Here is a 13,425-nt window from a genome sequence, read left to right as displayed (position 1 = left end):
CTTATATTATCCTATTTTTTTTTAATTTATTTTATTAGATACTATTTTTTAACACTGTACTCCCACGTATTATCACTATGCAGATGTTACACAGATCTGTTTACCGTTTTCCACTTGCTGTGTTTCATTACTCTATTCAGCAACTTTGTGTCTTTCCTTGTTGCTTCAATGTTCTACAATCTGCCTGGAGCTGGAAGATCAAGATCCTGCTTTTTCTTGGTTGCCAGCATCTAGCACAAAAGGGGAGGCAGATTTGGAGACGTTGCTTGTTTCTATGGATAATAATCAATAAGACCCATTAGGGAGACAACTACATACATCACTAAACTTTGACCTCTCTTCTCCAGAGCAGTCCCAAGATGCCTATTCATATGCTGGTGACATCCAGATTGCGCTATTGCAAAAGCCTCTTTGCTTGGGAAGGGATTACAGATTTAAATTGCACAGCCTTTGCTATCTGTAGAATACAGCATGCAGGATGCTTAGCTAGAGCCTCTAGTTTTTGTTGGCTTTCTTTGCTGCTCTTCTGAGTTTTATATTTCAGGCTGTTGCACACAGAGTTTTTTATGCCTCTCTACCTTTTCAGGCTGTTTTCTATTTCTGTCTGTCTGGCATTTTAAGGGTTTGCAGACCCTGGAGATTCTTGGCACTGGCTGTTGCTTGCATACTGCTCCTCATCTTTCAGATCCTTTTTCTACTAAGTTGTTCTTCAGCAGGCTGCTCCTGATAGAAAGTTTTTGGCTTGCTGTTTGAAGTTCCTGATAGTCGGCATTTGATCACTTGTTAATTCAGTTCTAAAACTACTTTCCAAAGAACCCATGAAAGACTATCTATAAATAGATAATATAAAAAAAAAAAGAGAGAGAGAAAGAAAGAAAACTTAAAAAAATACCCTTATTTTGCTGAATAGAGGGAGTTTTAACTTTTCTGGGAGGAAAAAGAAACATATACCAAATTTAGAAGCAAATCAGAACCCCCTGGGTGTTTGAGAAACCCATTTCTAGGCACAAAACCTGGAAACAAGTCAGATGAGATTAGCTGGTGTGGGTGAGGAGTGAGAGCCAGGACTCTGATGACAGCAACGGGGTCTTTGCTCAGAGGGATCATAAGGCTGGGAGGGACCATGTGAGCCACTCTGCTGTGTGATTCCATCCATAAGTGATCAAGGTCTGTCTTTACATTGAGTGCCTTTGCTCCTCCCATTGCAAAGCTGTTTCTGCTCCTTGCTCCTCTGAAGGTTAGAAACAGATGTCTAGTTTCCAGCCTACATGTCCAGCATGGATCAGTTGTGCTCTTCATTCTTGTCTACTAGCTCCTTTATTGCTGTGCTGCTTCCTTCCCCACTGTATTTTCCAGAGTGGTCCCAGCCTTTGTTTCCCTAGGCTGAGCAAGTTGAGTTTGCAGAGACTTCTCTCATAAAATAGGCTTTAAATTCCCCATACCATCTAGAATCTCTTCTCCACGCTTCTCCCAGCTTGAATGCAATTTTTGTCTTCAACTGGAGAATTGTCTGGAGAATGATAGCTCCAACAAGATCTCGTCTGTACACTGTTCAATCTTATTATGTGCTTCCCTGTCTCTATTCGTTGGTACTTTTTCTGATACCCTTTACTTAACATTGACCTTTTCAGGAGCAAAGTCACACCACCGGCACGCAAATACCTGAGACAGGTCTTCTCCCTTGTGTGTGCCATACCAATGAGCTTCTGCTCTGAGTCAGAAAGTTTTATTACAGGCACCCAGCTGCCTAAATTGTATTTCATCCTATTTCCATTTTGGTCTCTTTCAAAGTTATTATCTTCTTCCAATGTGACATTCTGCTTCTCATCTTCAGGTTATGAGAACAATCCCTTCTTTTCCTAATGTGGTCACTAAGGAAAATACCAAGTAATGTTCACCCCAAGGCTATTTTTTGAGAAGCTCTACCAATGATCTTCCAGCTTCATGGTTCTCCTTGCTTCATCCCTTGCCAACTTTGCCATGCCTGTGCTCCCAGCACAGCTAAAAATATCGCACATCTGAGTCTTTATTGATGTCTGGAAAATGGAACACTGTGTGGTAACTCTTCCTTATCTTGCTCTCCCATGATTATCAGTAAAGTCTCTCAGTGCCCCTGTATTAATCTGAGATGCTTGCTAATTCAGTACATTCTGCCGAAACATGCATAAATCTCTGTGGAGCACCAGGGCCATCCATCAGCCAGTTCTGTGTTTACACAATCCCTAGCACAATGCTTTCCCCCAAAAGCTTGCAAACAAAGCCAGGGCTGCATTTTCAAAGATGCTATCAAGCGTTATGTGAGAATTCCAAGAGTAGTTTCTCCCTGACTCCTCTCTGGCAGCAGCACCTGAAGTTGATGGCATTTAATGCTGCGCTTTAAGAGCAGGAGAGGTTGCAGTTGGCCACCAGTGTCTCTTGCCAATGCATGTTTTCTGGTTTGGTGTTTTGTTTTGTGGTGAAGACTTCCAGGTTTCGGAGCACAGGCTCCTGCTTCCCTTGCTAAGGATGCTCTTATGGCGTGGCAAGCATTATGCTACTTTGCATGAAGTCCACTGGCTTTCACACAGCTCCTTTTTCTTCCACTCCTTGATATTCTCTTCCTCCTGGAAACCTGGGAAGGCCAAACACATTTAATCCCCTTCAGGACACAGTGAAATGAATGCTGGCTTTTAGGTGCTTTAGTGTAGCTGGTTCACCATTTCTACCCTCAATTGCTAATTTCCCTTGCCACCCACTTCAACTAAAAGGTGCTAATTGTGTGGTGATAAACAACTTCCCTGCCCCAGAGAGCAGCATCATCACTTCTGATCCTTTTAGCTCTGGCTAAACTAATAGAGAGACCTGTGTCCTGAGCCCTATTCCAACTCCTATGTAAGAAACTCCTTACTAAATCCACAGAAAAGTCATTTACTAGGGGTTACAGTCTGGGCTGTTCTGGGCAGCAGTCACTTCTGAGAAGTTACGCACATCTGATGCAGAATTACAAAAATGCAGATTTACCACAGTCACCAAAGGGGCTGAGGAACTCAAGTTAATATTTATATTTGGCATTGAACTTTATGCACAAATACTGACTTTGGCTGCATGTGTAGTGTCCCAGTTTGCTTTTCAATTCATTTATACCGATGGTCCGGGCACAGGGAATTACCTCTGTGCTCTTGGCATGCCAAGTTTCAGAGGTCTCACGGTGCTGAAGAGGCTACTAACAGGGGTGCTTAGCTTGGAGTGTGCCTCTGAGCACCCTTGGGCAGCAGCTCTGTGGAGGGTACGGAATGTCAGTTTGGACTGTCTCCTGTTTTCAGGGATGAAGCAAGGAAGCAGGAGCGGCTATGAGGCTGCTAGGGCAAGGGATGGTTTAGGCGAGAAAGATGAGGTGCTGAGATGGTGCAGAAGGGTAATCCGTTTCATCCCAATTTCTCCATACTTGACATGAAGGACGTACTCATGTACAGCCAAAGCCAAAAAAGGCGTTTGTGCATAAGCTCCCAGCATAGGCTGTGGCAGCCAGGTTGGCCTGAGAGGTTTGTGCCCTGCTCTCCCAGCTGCTCTGAGCATGCCTGTCCCAGTGCCATGACTCTTGTCACAGTCTGGAAGCATCTGCAGTGTCTCTTTATAAGCCTTTTGTCATTTAAAATACACATGGTGGGGGAAGGAGAGAGGTGGAGAGAAGTGTGTTAACAGGATCCTCTTGCAGTTGAGAGTGCTCTCAAACACGGAGTTGCACACAGTTAGCACCGATGAGAAAGTGGTATCTTCTGGAGGCAAGGGTGGGAATTTCTTCAGGGGGATTTACCACCAGCTGAACAGCATTGTGGAGTCCAAAATATTTAGTTGGAATGAGTCTGGTTTGAAAATTTGTGCCATAGATTCAGGTGTGAGCCTAGAAATTGGCTTCTTTCACTTTTCAAATCCAGACATCTGGAGTTAATGAGAAAAGGTACTGACTTGTCCAAGGCTAGCTTGTGAGCACAAGAGACCCCAAACTCCATTAAAAATCCCTAAATTCTCAGTGGAGTATACTGCCCATGCCACCTCTGTGAATTTTGAGGCCAGCAGAACAGCTCACTGTGCTAACACCGCAGTGTGAAAGAAATACCACACCAAGGCATTTGCCATTTAGTTTGACTGTATTTACAGCCCTGATTTCTGCCCATGGTTCCTGTCTTGGTGAGTCAGTGTCTGGAGGGCTCAGCAGGGAAGTGCTGCATGCAGGACACAGCATCCCAAAAGCTCCACCTGGATCAATGTGTGAGCCCACCATTGCGCTCCTCGCAGGAGCCATCCATGAAGGCAAAGACACCCAGCTGCAGTTCTGAAGTGTGTTTAACAAACTGGGAATGATCACCTTCCATTGCGTGTACGTGATCACATGAAGTCCCACCATACTTAGGTTGCCAAGTGACTTTGAAGGCTTTATTTGCTGAGGAAAGAAGGTTTCCAGGGGAATTGATAATAAAGGATATAGTAAGATTTTGGAAAGAAAACTAACTCAGAAACTTTTTTTGAGCAGAAAAATTGCTTTCTAAACTGGGTTGTAGCTCCCTAATGTTTCTACAATAACTTACTCTGTGCCTGTGGTGGCTGTTGTTCTGCTGAATGTAGCAATGGGGAGCTGAGAGAAGCAGCTGTGGCAGAAAATGGGAGTCAGACTGCGCCTGGATCTCCCCCCAAGCCAAAATTTCAGCACTTTCTGCCTTTCTGTGCTTCTTCTCAGTTTCTCTGCTGACCTTGTTCCCAAAATCAGTGTTCTTGCTGTCCCCATAAGCATTATTGCCATGAAGTTCTGGTAGCGATTGCACAACAGGACTCTGTGCTTACCAGACCCCTTGAGCACTGCTGAGCTACTGTTCCCACACAGATTCCCAAGCAAACGTTACTGCTGTAATCTAAAAGAGCAAAAATGTTTGGAAAACAGCAGATGCAATGGGAAAATGACACTTCCTACATGTGATAACTGCACAACCTTAACTCTGCCCTTGGAGTATGTCTGTTTCTCGCTGGATTGTTCGGGAACTTGTGTGGCGTAGCAAGAAGTTATCGGAAGTCTTCATCTGTGCAAATCGCAGTTAAAGTTGTTGGCGGAGGTGCCAGCAAGGGTTAAATTACCTGTATGGGGATGAGAGGGCTGGGTAGGGTGAGTGGATTACATGCAGCTATCAAGTACTGGGAGGTGACTCTGTCAGCAAGATTTTACTGTTATAATGGGCATTGGCAGAAGGGAAAAAACCTCTGTGGCTTGTGAGTGAGTCCAGATCACTGAAGATATAAAGCGCAAGACATGGTTATGCTTGCCTCCTGCTACACTAGGACTGTATCCTGCCATAAGCCACTAAAATAGGTTTGATGTTTAGGTATTTTTGCCTTATATTCAGCCATTGGTTAACTTGGTTCAGTCTGTCTTCACCCTCAGTCTGCAGCCCTGCTCGCCACACTCTCAGGCACAGCCCTGTGCAGCCCACAGACATCCCTCCTGCCTGTGCTGTTTTTTGCCTTGTGTTGAAGTTTGCTCTTCACTGGTGGGAGCTGTTAGCTTGGCTTAGTTACCAGTGAGAAACTGGGAAAGCACGGTGCAAAAATGTCTGCCCTGCAAGGCTAGTGCTCGTGCAGCTAGGAGTGGTGGAACCCTCTTCTTCTGTCTTTACTCATCACTCACTACCCGTCCTTCCTCGGCTGTTCATTGCTCCCATCTCCTCCTGCAGCTGCTGCTGAGGAACCAGCCCTGCTTGGAAAGAGGCTCAGCAAAGACAGTAAGGGCTCGTCCTTGGCACGTTGACACCCAGCCCACCATGCCAGTGTTTCCACAGACCTAAAGAGCCAGAGGGGAAACTTGGGGCAGGACTGTCGTTTTCTGGGACACACCACTTTTTGCCACCTCGGGAGTTTTGCAGAACCACGGCTTGTGCTTTCGGTGGAATTCAAAGATCATGGAGGGATTGACCTGGAAGACCTCGGCCGCGCTATCTAAACGCCCTCGGCTCCGCTCGGGTTGGTGACCTGACCCAGAGCGTTAAGGAGATTCACAAAGGTGGCAGCCGAGGTTTCCGTGGCGGCGCAGCGGGCCCGTGCCCGAGGAAAGGGCGCGGAGCAGGAGCTCTCTCCTGCCCGCCCAGCCCTGCCGGGTGACTGCGACCGCAGCGGCTCAGCGGGGCGAGGCAGGGGTTTGGCCGCCCAGCCCCGCACGGAGCGGGCCCGCGCGTCCCCCACCGGTACCTGCCGCCCCTCACGCGGGCAGGACGGGGCCGCACGGCCGCGCTCTGCCCTGACGGGCTCCCGCCCACAGCAGGCCCCGGCGGCACCCCTGGCTTCGGCCTCGCTGCCCCGGGGACGGGCAGGCGACAAGCCCTCCGAGGGGGAAGGGAGGGGAAAGGAAGGGGCCACCCGCCACCGCCGGCTGAGAGGAGCCAGCCCTCCCGCTGCGATGGGGTACCCCTGCGGGGGGCAGCGCCTGCGGCGCTGAGGAGAAAGAGGGCGGGAGGCGGCCCGAAGGGGCTCCTGGCCGGGGGCGGCGCGGCGCGGGGGGCGCTCCCCACTCTCCTCCCCGCCGGGGCTGGCGGCGGGGCCGCCCCCATTGGCCGCGGTGCGGCGGTGAGCTCCGCCCGCCGGAGCGGCGCGGCGCGGGGAGGGAGAGAAGGGAGGAGGAGGGAGGGCGCCGGGCTGCGCTGCTAGTCTGGAGCGGAGCCTGGCAGCGGCAGGAGCGGCGGCGCGGGGGTGAGGAGCAGCCGGAGCCTGCTGGACGGAGGCAGCCCCGTCCCCCTCCCCCTCGCCTCTTTCTTTGTGCGCAGGGCAGGGGCGGCCCCGATCCATGGTCATGGGCGACAAGAAGAGCCCGACCAGGTGAGCGGGGGCGCGGGGGGCGCGGGGAGAGGCACCTAAGATGGAGGGAGCGCGGCGGGGGCCGCCCCTGGCCGCTCCGCACCCTGCCCCAGCGGCGACGGCGGGCCCGGCCCGGCTCGGCGCTGGCGCAGCGGGAGGGGATGGCGGTGGGTAGGCCCGTGGCTGGCAGTTCCGTGCGTGTGCTCCGCCGCGGGGGGGGCGGCGAGGGGCTCCCTAAGATGGAGGGAACGCTGGGAGGGGGGCGGTGAGCCCGCGCCAGCCGGGCAGGTACGCGGGGGGTCGGGGCGGAGGGGGGGGGGGGGGGATGTGCTTCGGGCGGGGAGGGAGCGAAGGAGGCTCCTAAGATGGAGGGAACGTGGAAGGGCAGCGGGAGGAGCAGTGCCGGTGTTTCCCTGCCTGCCGCCGGTACCAGGGCTGGTGTGGTGCGAGAGCAGCCATGGCGGCTCCGCTCGCTCGCACTCCCGCTCCGCGCACTCGCTGCTCCCAGACAAAGGGAGGTTTAACAAGGTGGAGGAGGGAACGCGCCTCCCAGCCTTCAAACTCTCCCACCCTCTTTCCGAGGGGAGGGGGGCGGCCCCCGCCGCGGTGTAGGGGGCGCAGGGGGACGCGCCCGGCCCGACCCGGCTGGGTTCGGCCCGGCTCGGCTGGGCCCTCCCGCGGCGCGGGGCCGGGGGCGGAGCGCGGGGCCGCACCGCACCTCTCCGGGCGCCGGCCCCGGTAGGTGTTTGTCGGCTGTTCCCCGGCGCGGGGCGGGGGGAGCGGCGGTGAGAGCGGGCGCTGGGTTTCGGGGCTCTGTAACATGGTTTCTCATGTGTGTGTTTTCTTTCTCTCCTCCTCCTCTCCCTCCTCCCTCCGCCGCCTCTCTCCTCCTCCCCAAACACACACGTACACACGCGCTTCCCCTATCCCTCCCCCTCCTCAAGGCCGAAAAGGCAAGCCAAACCTGCAGCCGACGAAGGCTTTTGGGATTGTAGCGTGTGCACCTTCAGGAACAGCGCCGAAGCCTTCAAGTGCAGTATCTGCGATGTCAGGAAAGGCACCTCCACAAGGTACGTCCGCACCTTCCGACGCGGCTTTTGCTCCATGCTGGGCTGCGCCGACTTGTTGATTTTTTTCCCCCGTGTTCCCTGGATATCGGCTGGTTGCATCCCCCCTTCCCCCGGTACGGCCCCTTCTGTCCCCGTTCAAAAGCTTGTGGATCTTAAAAATTCTCTTTCAAGCATTTAATTGGAACTGGAAGACATGTTCTGTGGATGTGTCAGCGACCTGAATCTTTTTGTTGTTCTGTGCGTTTTTTGTTGCTCATGTACTGAGGACGTTTTGGAGATCCTCAGCCAGCCAAAAACATTCTGACCGTGGTTTGGGGCACATGGTCTTCTGTGGTCTGGGTGGAGATTTACCTGTGTTTTCTACAGGAGTAGAAATGACTGAGAATTAGGGGATGAGAAAGGAAACGGCTGATGCTATGTGAACAACTCCCTTCCCGAGATGTTGATCTCTCAGTGTCTTTTGTCATCTGAAAGGGATCGGCTTTATGCTCGGTGTGGGAATGGTGCGGATTTCTGAAAGCTTTAGCTGTTGGGTCTCCCTCATTGCCTTGCACTGGGTAACTGTGGAAGTCTTTGTGAGATGGTGAAGCTGGTGTACAGTAATTTAATTAATTTAATCTAAATACACCCCCCCCCCAACTCGCACTCTCGCAGTTAGTGGGTTCAGAAAGTTTGCCTGGAAATACCAGTTGGCGCTAAAACAGGCATGAGGTGCTCTGCTTATTCTTTCTTTTTCTGCTTTGTTCTACTTTTGATGACTTCTGATTTTGCTCCTGTTGTACCTTGTATATTTGAATTCCATTGCTCTGCCAAGGAAGTAGTCTTTTCCATTGTGAAAGGCATCATTTCCCTCCTTTGAGTGCAGTGGTGTATTGAGATGCTCTCATCAGCAGGCTGTTTGCATGACTTAGCTGTCTTGATGTGACTGACAAAGGAGGTGAAAGCGTGTTTGGTTGGTTATTGTTCACACTGTGCTTTAGACAATGTGAAGTGCCTACATTGTTAATGGAGAGCATGCTTTTGGTCCGCTGAAACTCTCGAGTTGCAGCAACAGAGAGCACTGTAGCCCTTTACTCTGTATTTTTAGGATGCGTGTTGGTTACAAGTATCTCTGCTTTTTACAGATTAAACAGAGGTCTTGAACTTAAGCATTTTAAATTGCATGGTTGTAACATTGAATAAGGTCGAGCTTTTGGGACAGTAGTGTTCTGTACTCATCTAGAGCTGATTCTTCACTTGTTTTGTTCAGTATTGTTGTCATGCAACTAAACCTTCACAGCACGCTTGATTTCTGTGGGTTTCTGTTTCCTTGGCTTCCCTGTGTGCTCAGGTGAAACACATTGATCCTGCAGTTGCCTGGTCTTTAACTGTGTGTGCTACTACAGCGCGTAGCCTTGCAGTCACGGCGAGCTCTCACAGCGTGGTGTCAAGCATGTGCATGGGTGTTTGTAGGAGAGCCTTAATGAGATGTAGGAGCCCATATGGGTTGTATCTTGTAGCAGATTCAGTCATTTTCATTTGGCCACCATGCTGATGTTCATTTTGAGAGCTTTTTGAGCAGCTTTCTCTCCTATGCCTTTACTTTTTATTAATGGTAATTTTCAAACTGTTTGTTGAGGTAGTAGGATGTTTTGTCTGTAAAGGGCCATTAAGAGGGATAGCAGTTGATGATTTCAGGTTAAGAGCCTTACTTGCAGATGTGATCCTTTGGTCTAGAACATTGTACTTCTCTTTAGCTTTTAATGGACCCTTATGAATAGCTTCTAATTTTAATTCATTTAATTCATCAGCTTTCTATTCATATTTGCCGCTTTTTAAATTGCCTTTGTTTGGAGAATTTGAGAAAGTATTTAAAATATTCAATGGACCATCATGTCGTCTTGCATATTTGTATAATTTATGAATAAATATAACTGAAAGCAGGAGTGATTGAGCATTGTGAGGGACTGTCGTGTGTTGAGAAGACCTGGGAGGTCAGAGTTCTTTGTGGTATCTATTGCTCTGAGTCTTACAGTATGTGACGTACAAGTCGGTGCTGGGGAAATTCGTCAGAATTTTTTAGCTAAATGACTGATGTAAAGATACTTAACGAGTTATGATTGATAATTTATTACTTGAAATATAAGGTGTTTGTTGAGCTTGACTTTTAAGTTGCAATTTGACAAGTTGATGACACTTTTCCACATTTAAAAGCTGTGCTTCATTTAGGCTTACTTCAGTAACACTTATCAGAAATCTATCAAACTTCCTCTTTAAAAAGCTTAACAAAGTAGTGAAAGACAGACATAGACATGGTGGGGCAACTGGTTTTCATCAAATTACTGTGTGCAATTACAGTATGCCTAGTTTTTTATTAAGATATGATACGACCTACTCCCCTCACCCCTCCACTGTGAAGCCATTTATTTGCTGTAGAGTTTACTTTGGCTGATAAATATTCTCTGATTTGAGAGCTAGTTAGGACGTTGGCTAATTCACACTGTGTGTATTTTTTCAGACTCGATATAATCTGTTTGTGTGTAGGAGGGTTGGCTGGCAGCAGTTAGAAGTTTTACTTTGTCAGATCCAGCTATCCTTTTTCCCTAGGATCTCATAAAGAAGCTTCAAACACGTGAGCTTTGGAGTTGACCTGCCAAGTCAAAATCACAATAGATGTTAAACAGTTAAATTGCACCTGAATACGTTTTCAAAGGACTGTTTATAAATACTTCAGTTTGCTTTTAAATAAAAATTAGGTCAATTCCATCTCAAGAGAATTGGGAGCTGTGGTGCAAAGATTATGTTAAACCTGTAGTACTTGTTGAATACTGTGTTTGTTACAATATGTCACTTAACTCCCTTTCCTCAACTTTATTCTTGTAATTTTATGGTTAAACTTACCGCACTCTCTTTAGGGCAAGTATGTTGTGCTTTTCTATGGTTTTCCTTTTGTGGGGATTATGGCAAAGATATAAGCTGTGTTCAACACAGCATTCAGTTGGGCAAGAAAGGTGATGTAACTGGCTAGCTTGGGAATGAGCAATGGTGATGTGCTTGCTACACTGTACAATACTCTTATTCTTTCCCAGAGGTTTTTGTGTTGGTGTAGCAGTGCAGGCAGCTGGTGCTGGCCACCACTTCCACTTGAGTCCTGCAGCTCTTCAGGTGGTTTGCTCTTATGTGGCCCTACCAGCTCCTGCACACACGAGAAGGCTTGAATTAAAACTTCTACCAGGAAGCTTGCTTCACAGATGCGTGTTCCTTCCAGTATCCTTTACGTCTTCAAACACGGAATGAAAGTTTGCTTTGGATTTCCTAGGAATGTGAGGGCAGAATTTGGCCTCGTATTTCTGGTTACCGGGAGCTGTGCATTCCTGTCTGAGGGCAGGAGATGGCTCCCTGTTTTCATTTGTTGTGTTTTTTGTTTTTTTTTTTTTTTTTTTTAAATGGTATTCTTGCTTCTCTTTCCCTTTGGTTCTCCAATGGTTTACATATGTTGTGTTCCTGTACACCCTGTAGCTTCCTCTCTCCTCCCAGGCACAGCCATGCAGAGTGTTTCTGCATGGGGTTGCTTTCAGACATCATTGTAAAGAAGAATATTTCCCCCTCACTCTTGATTTCACAGAGGTAGTTTCTATTATCTGAAGCTTTCCTTCTGGATAGATGGCAAGCAGTGTGGTGTGGTGGAGCTTCTGTGATGTTAATTTTTCTCAACTTTAGGATAAGTGCTTTCCTTGTCTGAACTTCACATCCTCTATCATGAATGTGCCTTGATTACAGAGGAATGCACTAAAAAATGTCAGTGGAAGGTGTGAGAGCAGAAACTGGATGTCTCATGTGCAAATGAACAAAACAGTGGGATGCTGCAGCCCAAAATTAACAAGGTGTAGCATGTATGTCCTCTGCAAGGCATGCACTTAATAAGCATTTCTGTTGTATTTGTTGCTAATAGCTGTATGCTTAAAGTGCATGGTTAGGAGTTTGGATCAAGTGATTTGAACATAGGTTTCATTGTGGAGTGCTCATGTAGCATATGTCAGTAGTGCTTCACTCTTTTGCTACCCTTATTTTTGAGGGCAGGCAGAGCTGAAACTATTCATCATAATTAAAAAGATATATTTTCTCTTGTGTGGGATAGTTGTCTCAGATGTTGTTCTCCTTCAGTTCTCCAGAAAGTTCCTTTGCATGTTTGAAGGATATAAGCTAGCACCTTGAAGGATGTAATCTACTCTCCATGTCACCATTGAAAAGTATCCTCTTGTTCTGCATCCAGGCTGGGCTGACCAGAATAGACACCAGATAGTCCTGCTATTCCTAGAATGACAAATCAGGCTCCTGATCTCTGTACAGCTAACATATGCGCTGCTGATTTGCCATGTATTTGCAGGACTGTTCTGAAAATGTGTATCTGTGGTGTAGGTTGAAAGCAAAGTGGTTTCATTCAGTTCTTTCAAGTTGGATAGCTTTCACCTGCATTAAGCAGGGGGGTTGTTATTCAGCATCATAGCTGGCCTTTAAGTGGGTTATTTTCTATAAAAATGGAGTATGTGACTCATCTGGAGAAAGCTGTTGTCGAGGGGACATTGGTGACTTTACTCTGGGATATTCGTTTTACTAATTGGCCATTCATATATGTGTTTAAATCATCCATATTTTTCCCATTGATCGCCGAAGTTAAATGGCTCTTGGATCAGGTGGAGCAAAACATTGTCTGTCCCAGCCTGGAGCTGTGCCAGTTCTCCATGGAGCCTTCCACGTCCTGAGGATGTGTTCCCTTGGGTGATGGATGGGAGCAGCATATTTCTGCCTAGATAGTTCTGAGTGCTAGAATACATGATACCTATATGCAAAATGTTTGCCCACATACAAGTAGTTCTTGAGACCTCTCTTGTCTCATACCAGCACTCCCTAAAAGTAAATCACCTGTTGCAGTCTGAATCTGTAGATGGAGGAGTACTTTTGCTGGGCAAACCTGGCAGGGCAAGAGGAACCTCTTGCAAACCTAACATTTTACAAGCAGACAATGCTGATGGCTCGCAGCAAGCCCTGAATTCCGTGACTGTGGTTTGACAATATACTAAATTTGACTTCATAACTTGTGTTGCTGGAACCCTGGGTGTCTTGGCCATGTGGCTTAGAGTATTGATCCTTTGACTAGATCAATATAAACTGACTGCTGGTAGAGATTCATGCTATGCTTGCCTTTTAACTAGCATAGTCTGTGAGACTCCATCTGAGGAGATGAAGTTCTTCAGCTTCAGATCAGCTGTTATCTGTCATCCTGATGCAAGCATTAGCTTGGCATAGGATCTGTGTCTTGTACTCTGGCTGTTTGAAAGAGAGTTGTGTCCTGATTTGCTCTTTGCTGGTGTTTGGCTCTGGTATTAATGATCTCATTACCATCACCCCAGGATTTCTCTTGGGTCTCAGCACCTCTGGGAAACCATTCTCAGCAGGGAGGATCCTCAGCATTAGCATGCAGCACCAAGGCAATACTGCTTTGCTATGGTTGTCAGGTTCGGGTACTTGAAATGCAGTAGGTGACAAACACAGTAGGTAGTGT

At 48.0% G+C, this 13,425-nt stretch overlaps 1 protein-coding gene and 1 long non-coding RNA gene across 2 annotated transcripts in view; one reads left to right on the top strand and one right to left on the bottom strand.

The window, feature by feature from the left end:
* Positions 1-13,425, bottom strand: part of LOC134169621 (uncharacterized) — a 640,302-nt gene that overhangs the window by 615,159 nt on the left and 11,718 nt on the right. The window lies entirely within an intron of this gene.
* RYBP (RING1 and YY1 binding protein) overlaps positions 6,636-13,425 on the top strand; it is a 44,978-nt gene continuing 38,188 nt past the window's right edge. Inside the window, exons 1-2 of the mRNA XM_062630353.1 lie at positions 6,636-6,834; positions 7,758-7,883. Of these exons, the coding sequence (XP_062486337.1) occupies positions 6,803-6,834; positions 7,758-7,883 (158 nt within the window). The 5' untranslated portion in view covers positions 6,636-6,802. The remainder of the gene's footprint in view (positions 6,835-7,757; positions 7,884-13,425) is intronic.

This window comes from Pezoporus occidentalis, unplaced genomic scaffold, assembly GCF_034315485.1.
Source record: "Pezoporus occidentalis ecotype Australia unplaced genomic scaffold, CSIRO_AGI_Poc_V1 ctg35, whole genome shotgun sequence".
Taxonomy (NCBI): Eukaryota; Metazoa; Chordata; class Aves; order Psittaciformes; family Psittacidae; genus Pezoporus; species Pezoporus occidentalis.
This window is presented reverse-complemented; position numbering and strand designations above follow the sequence as displayed.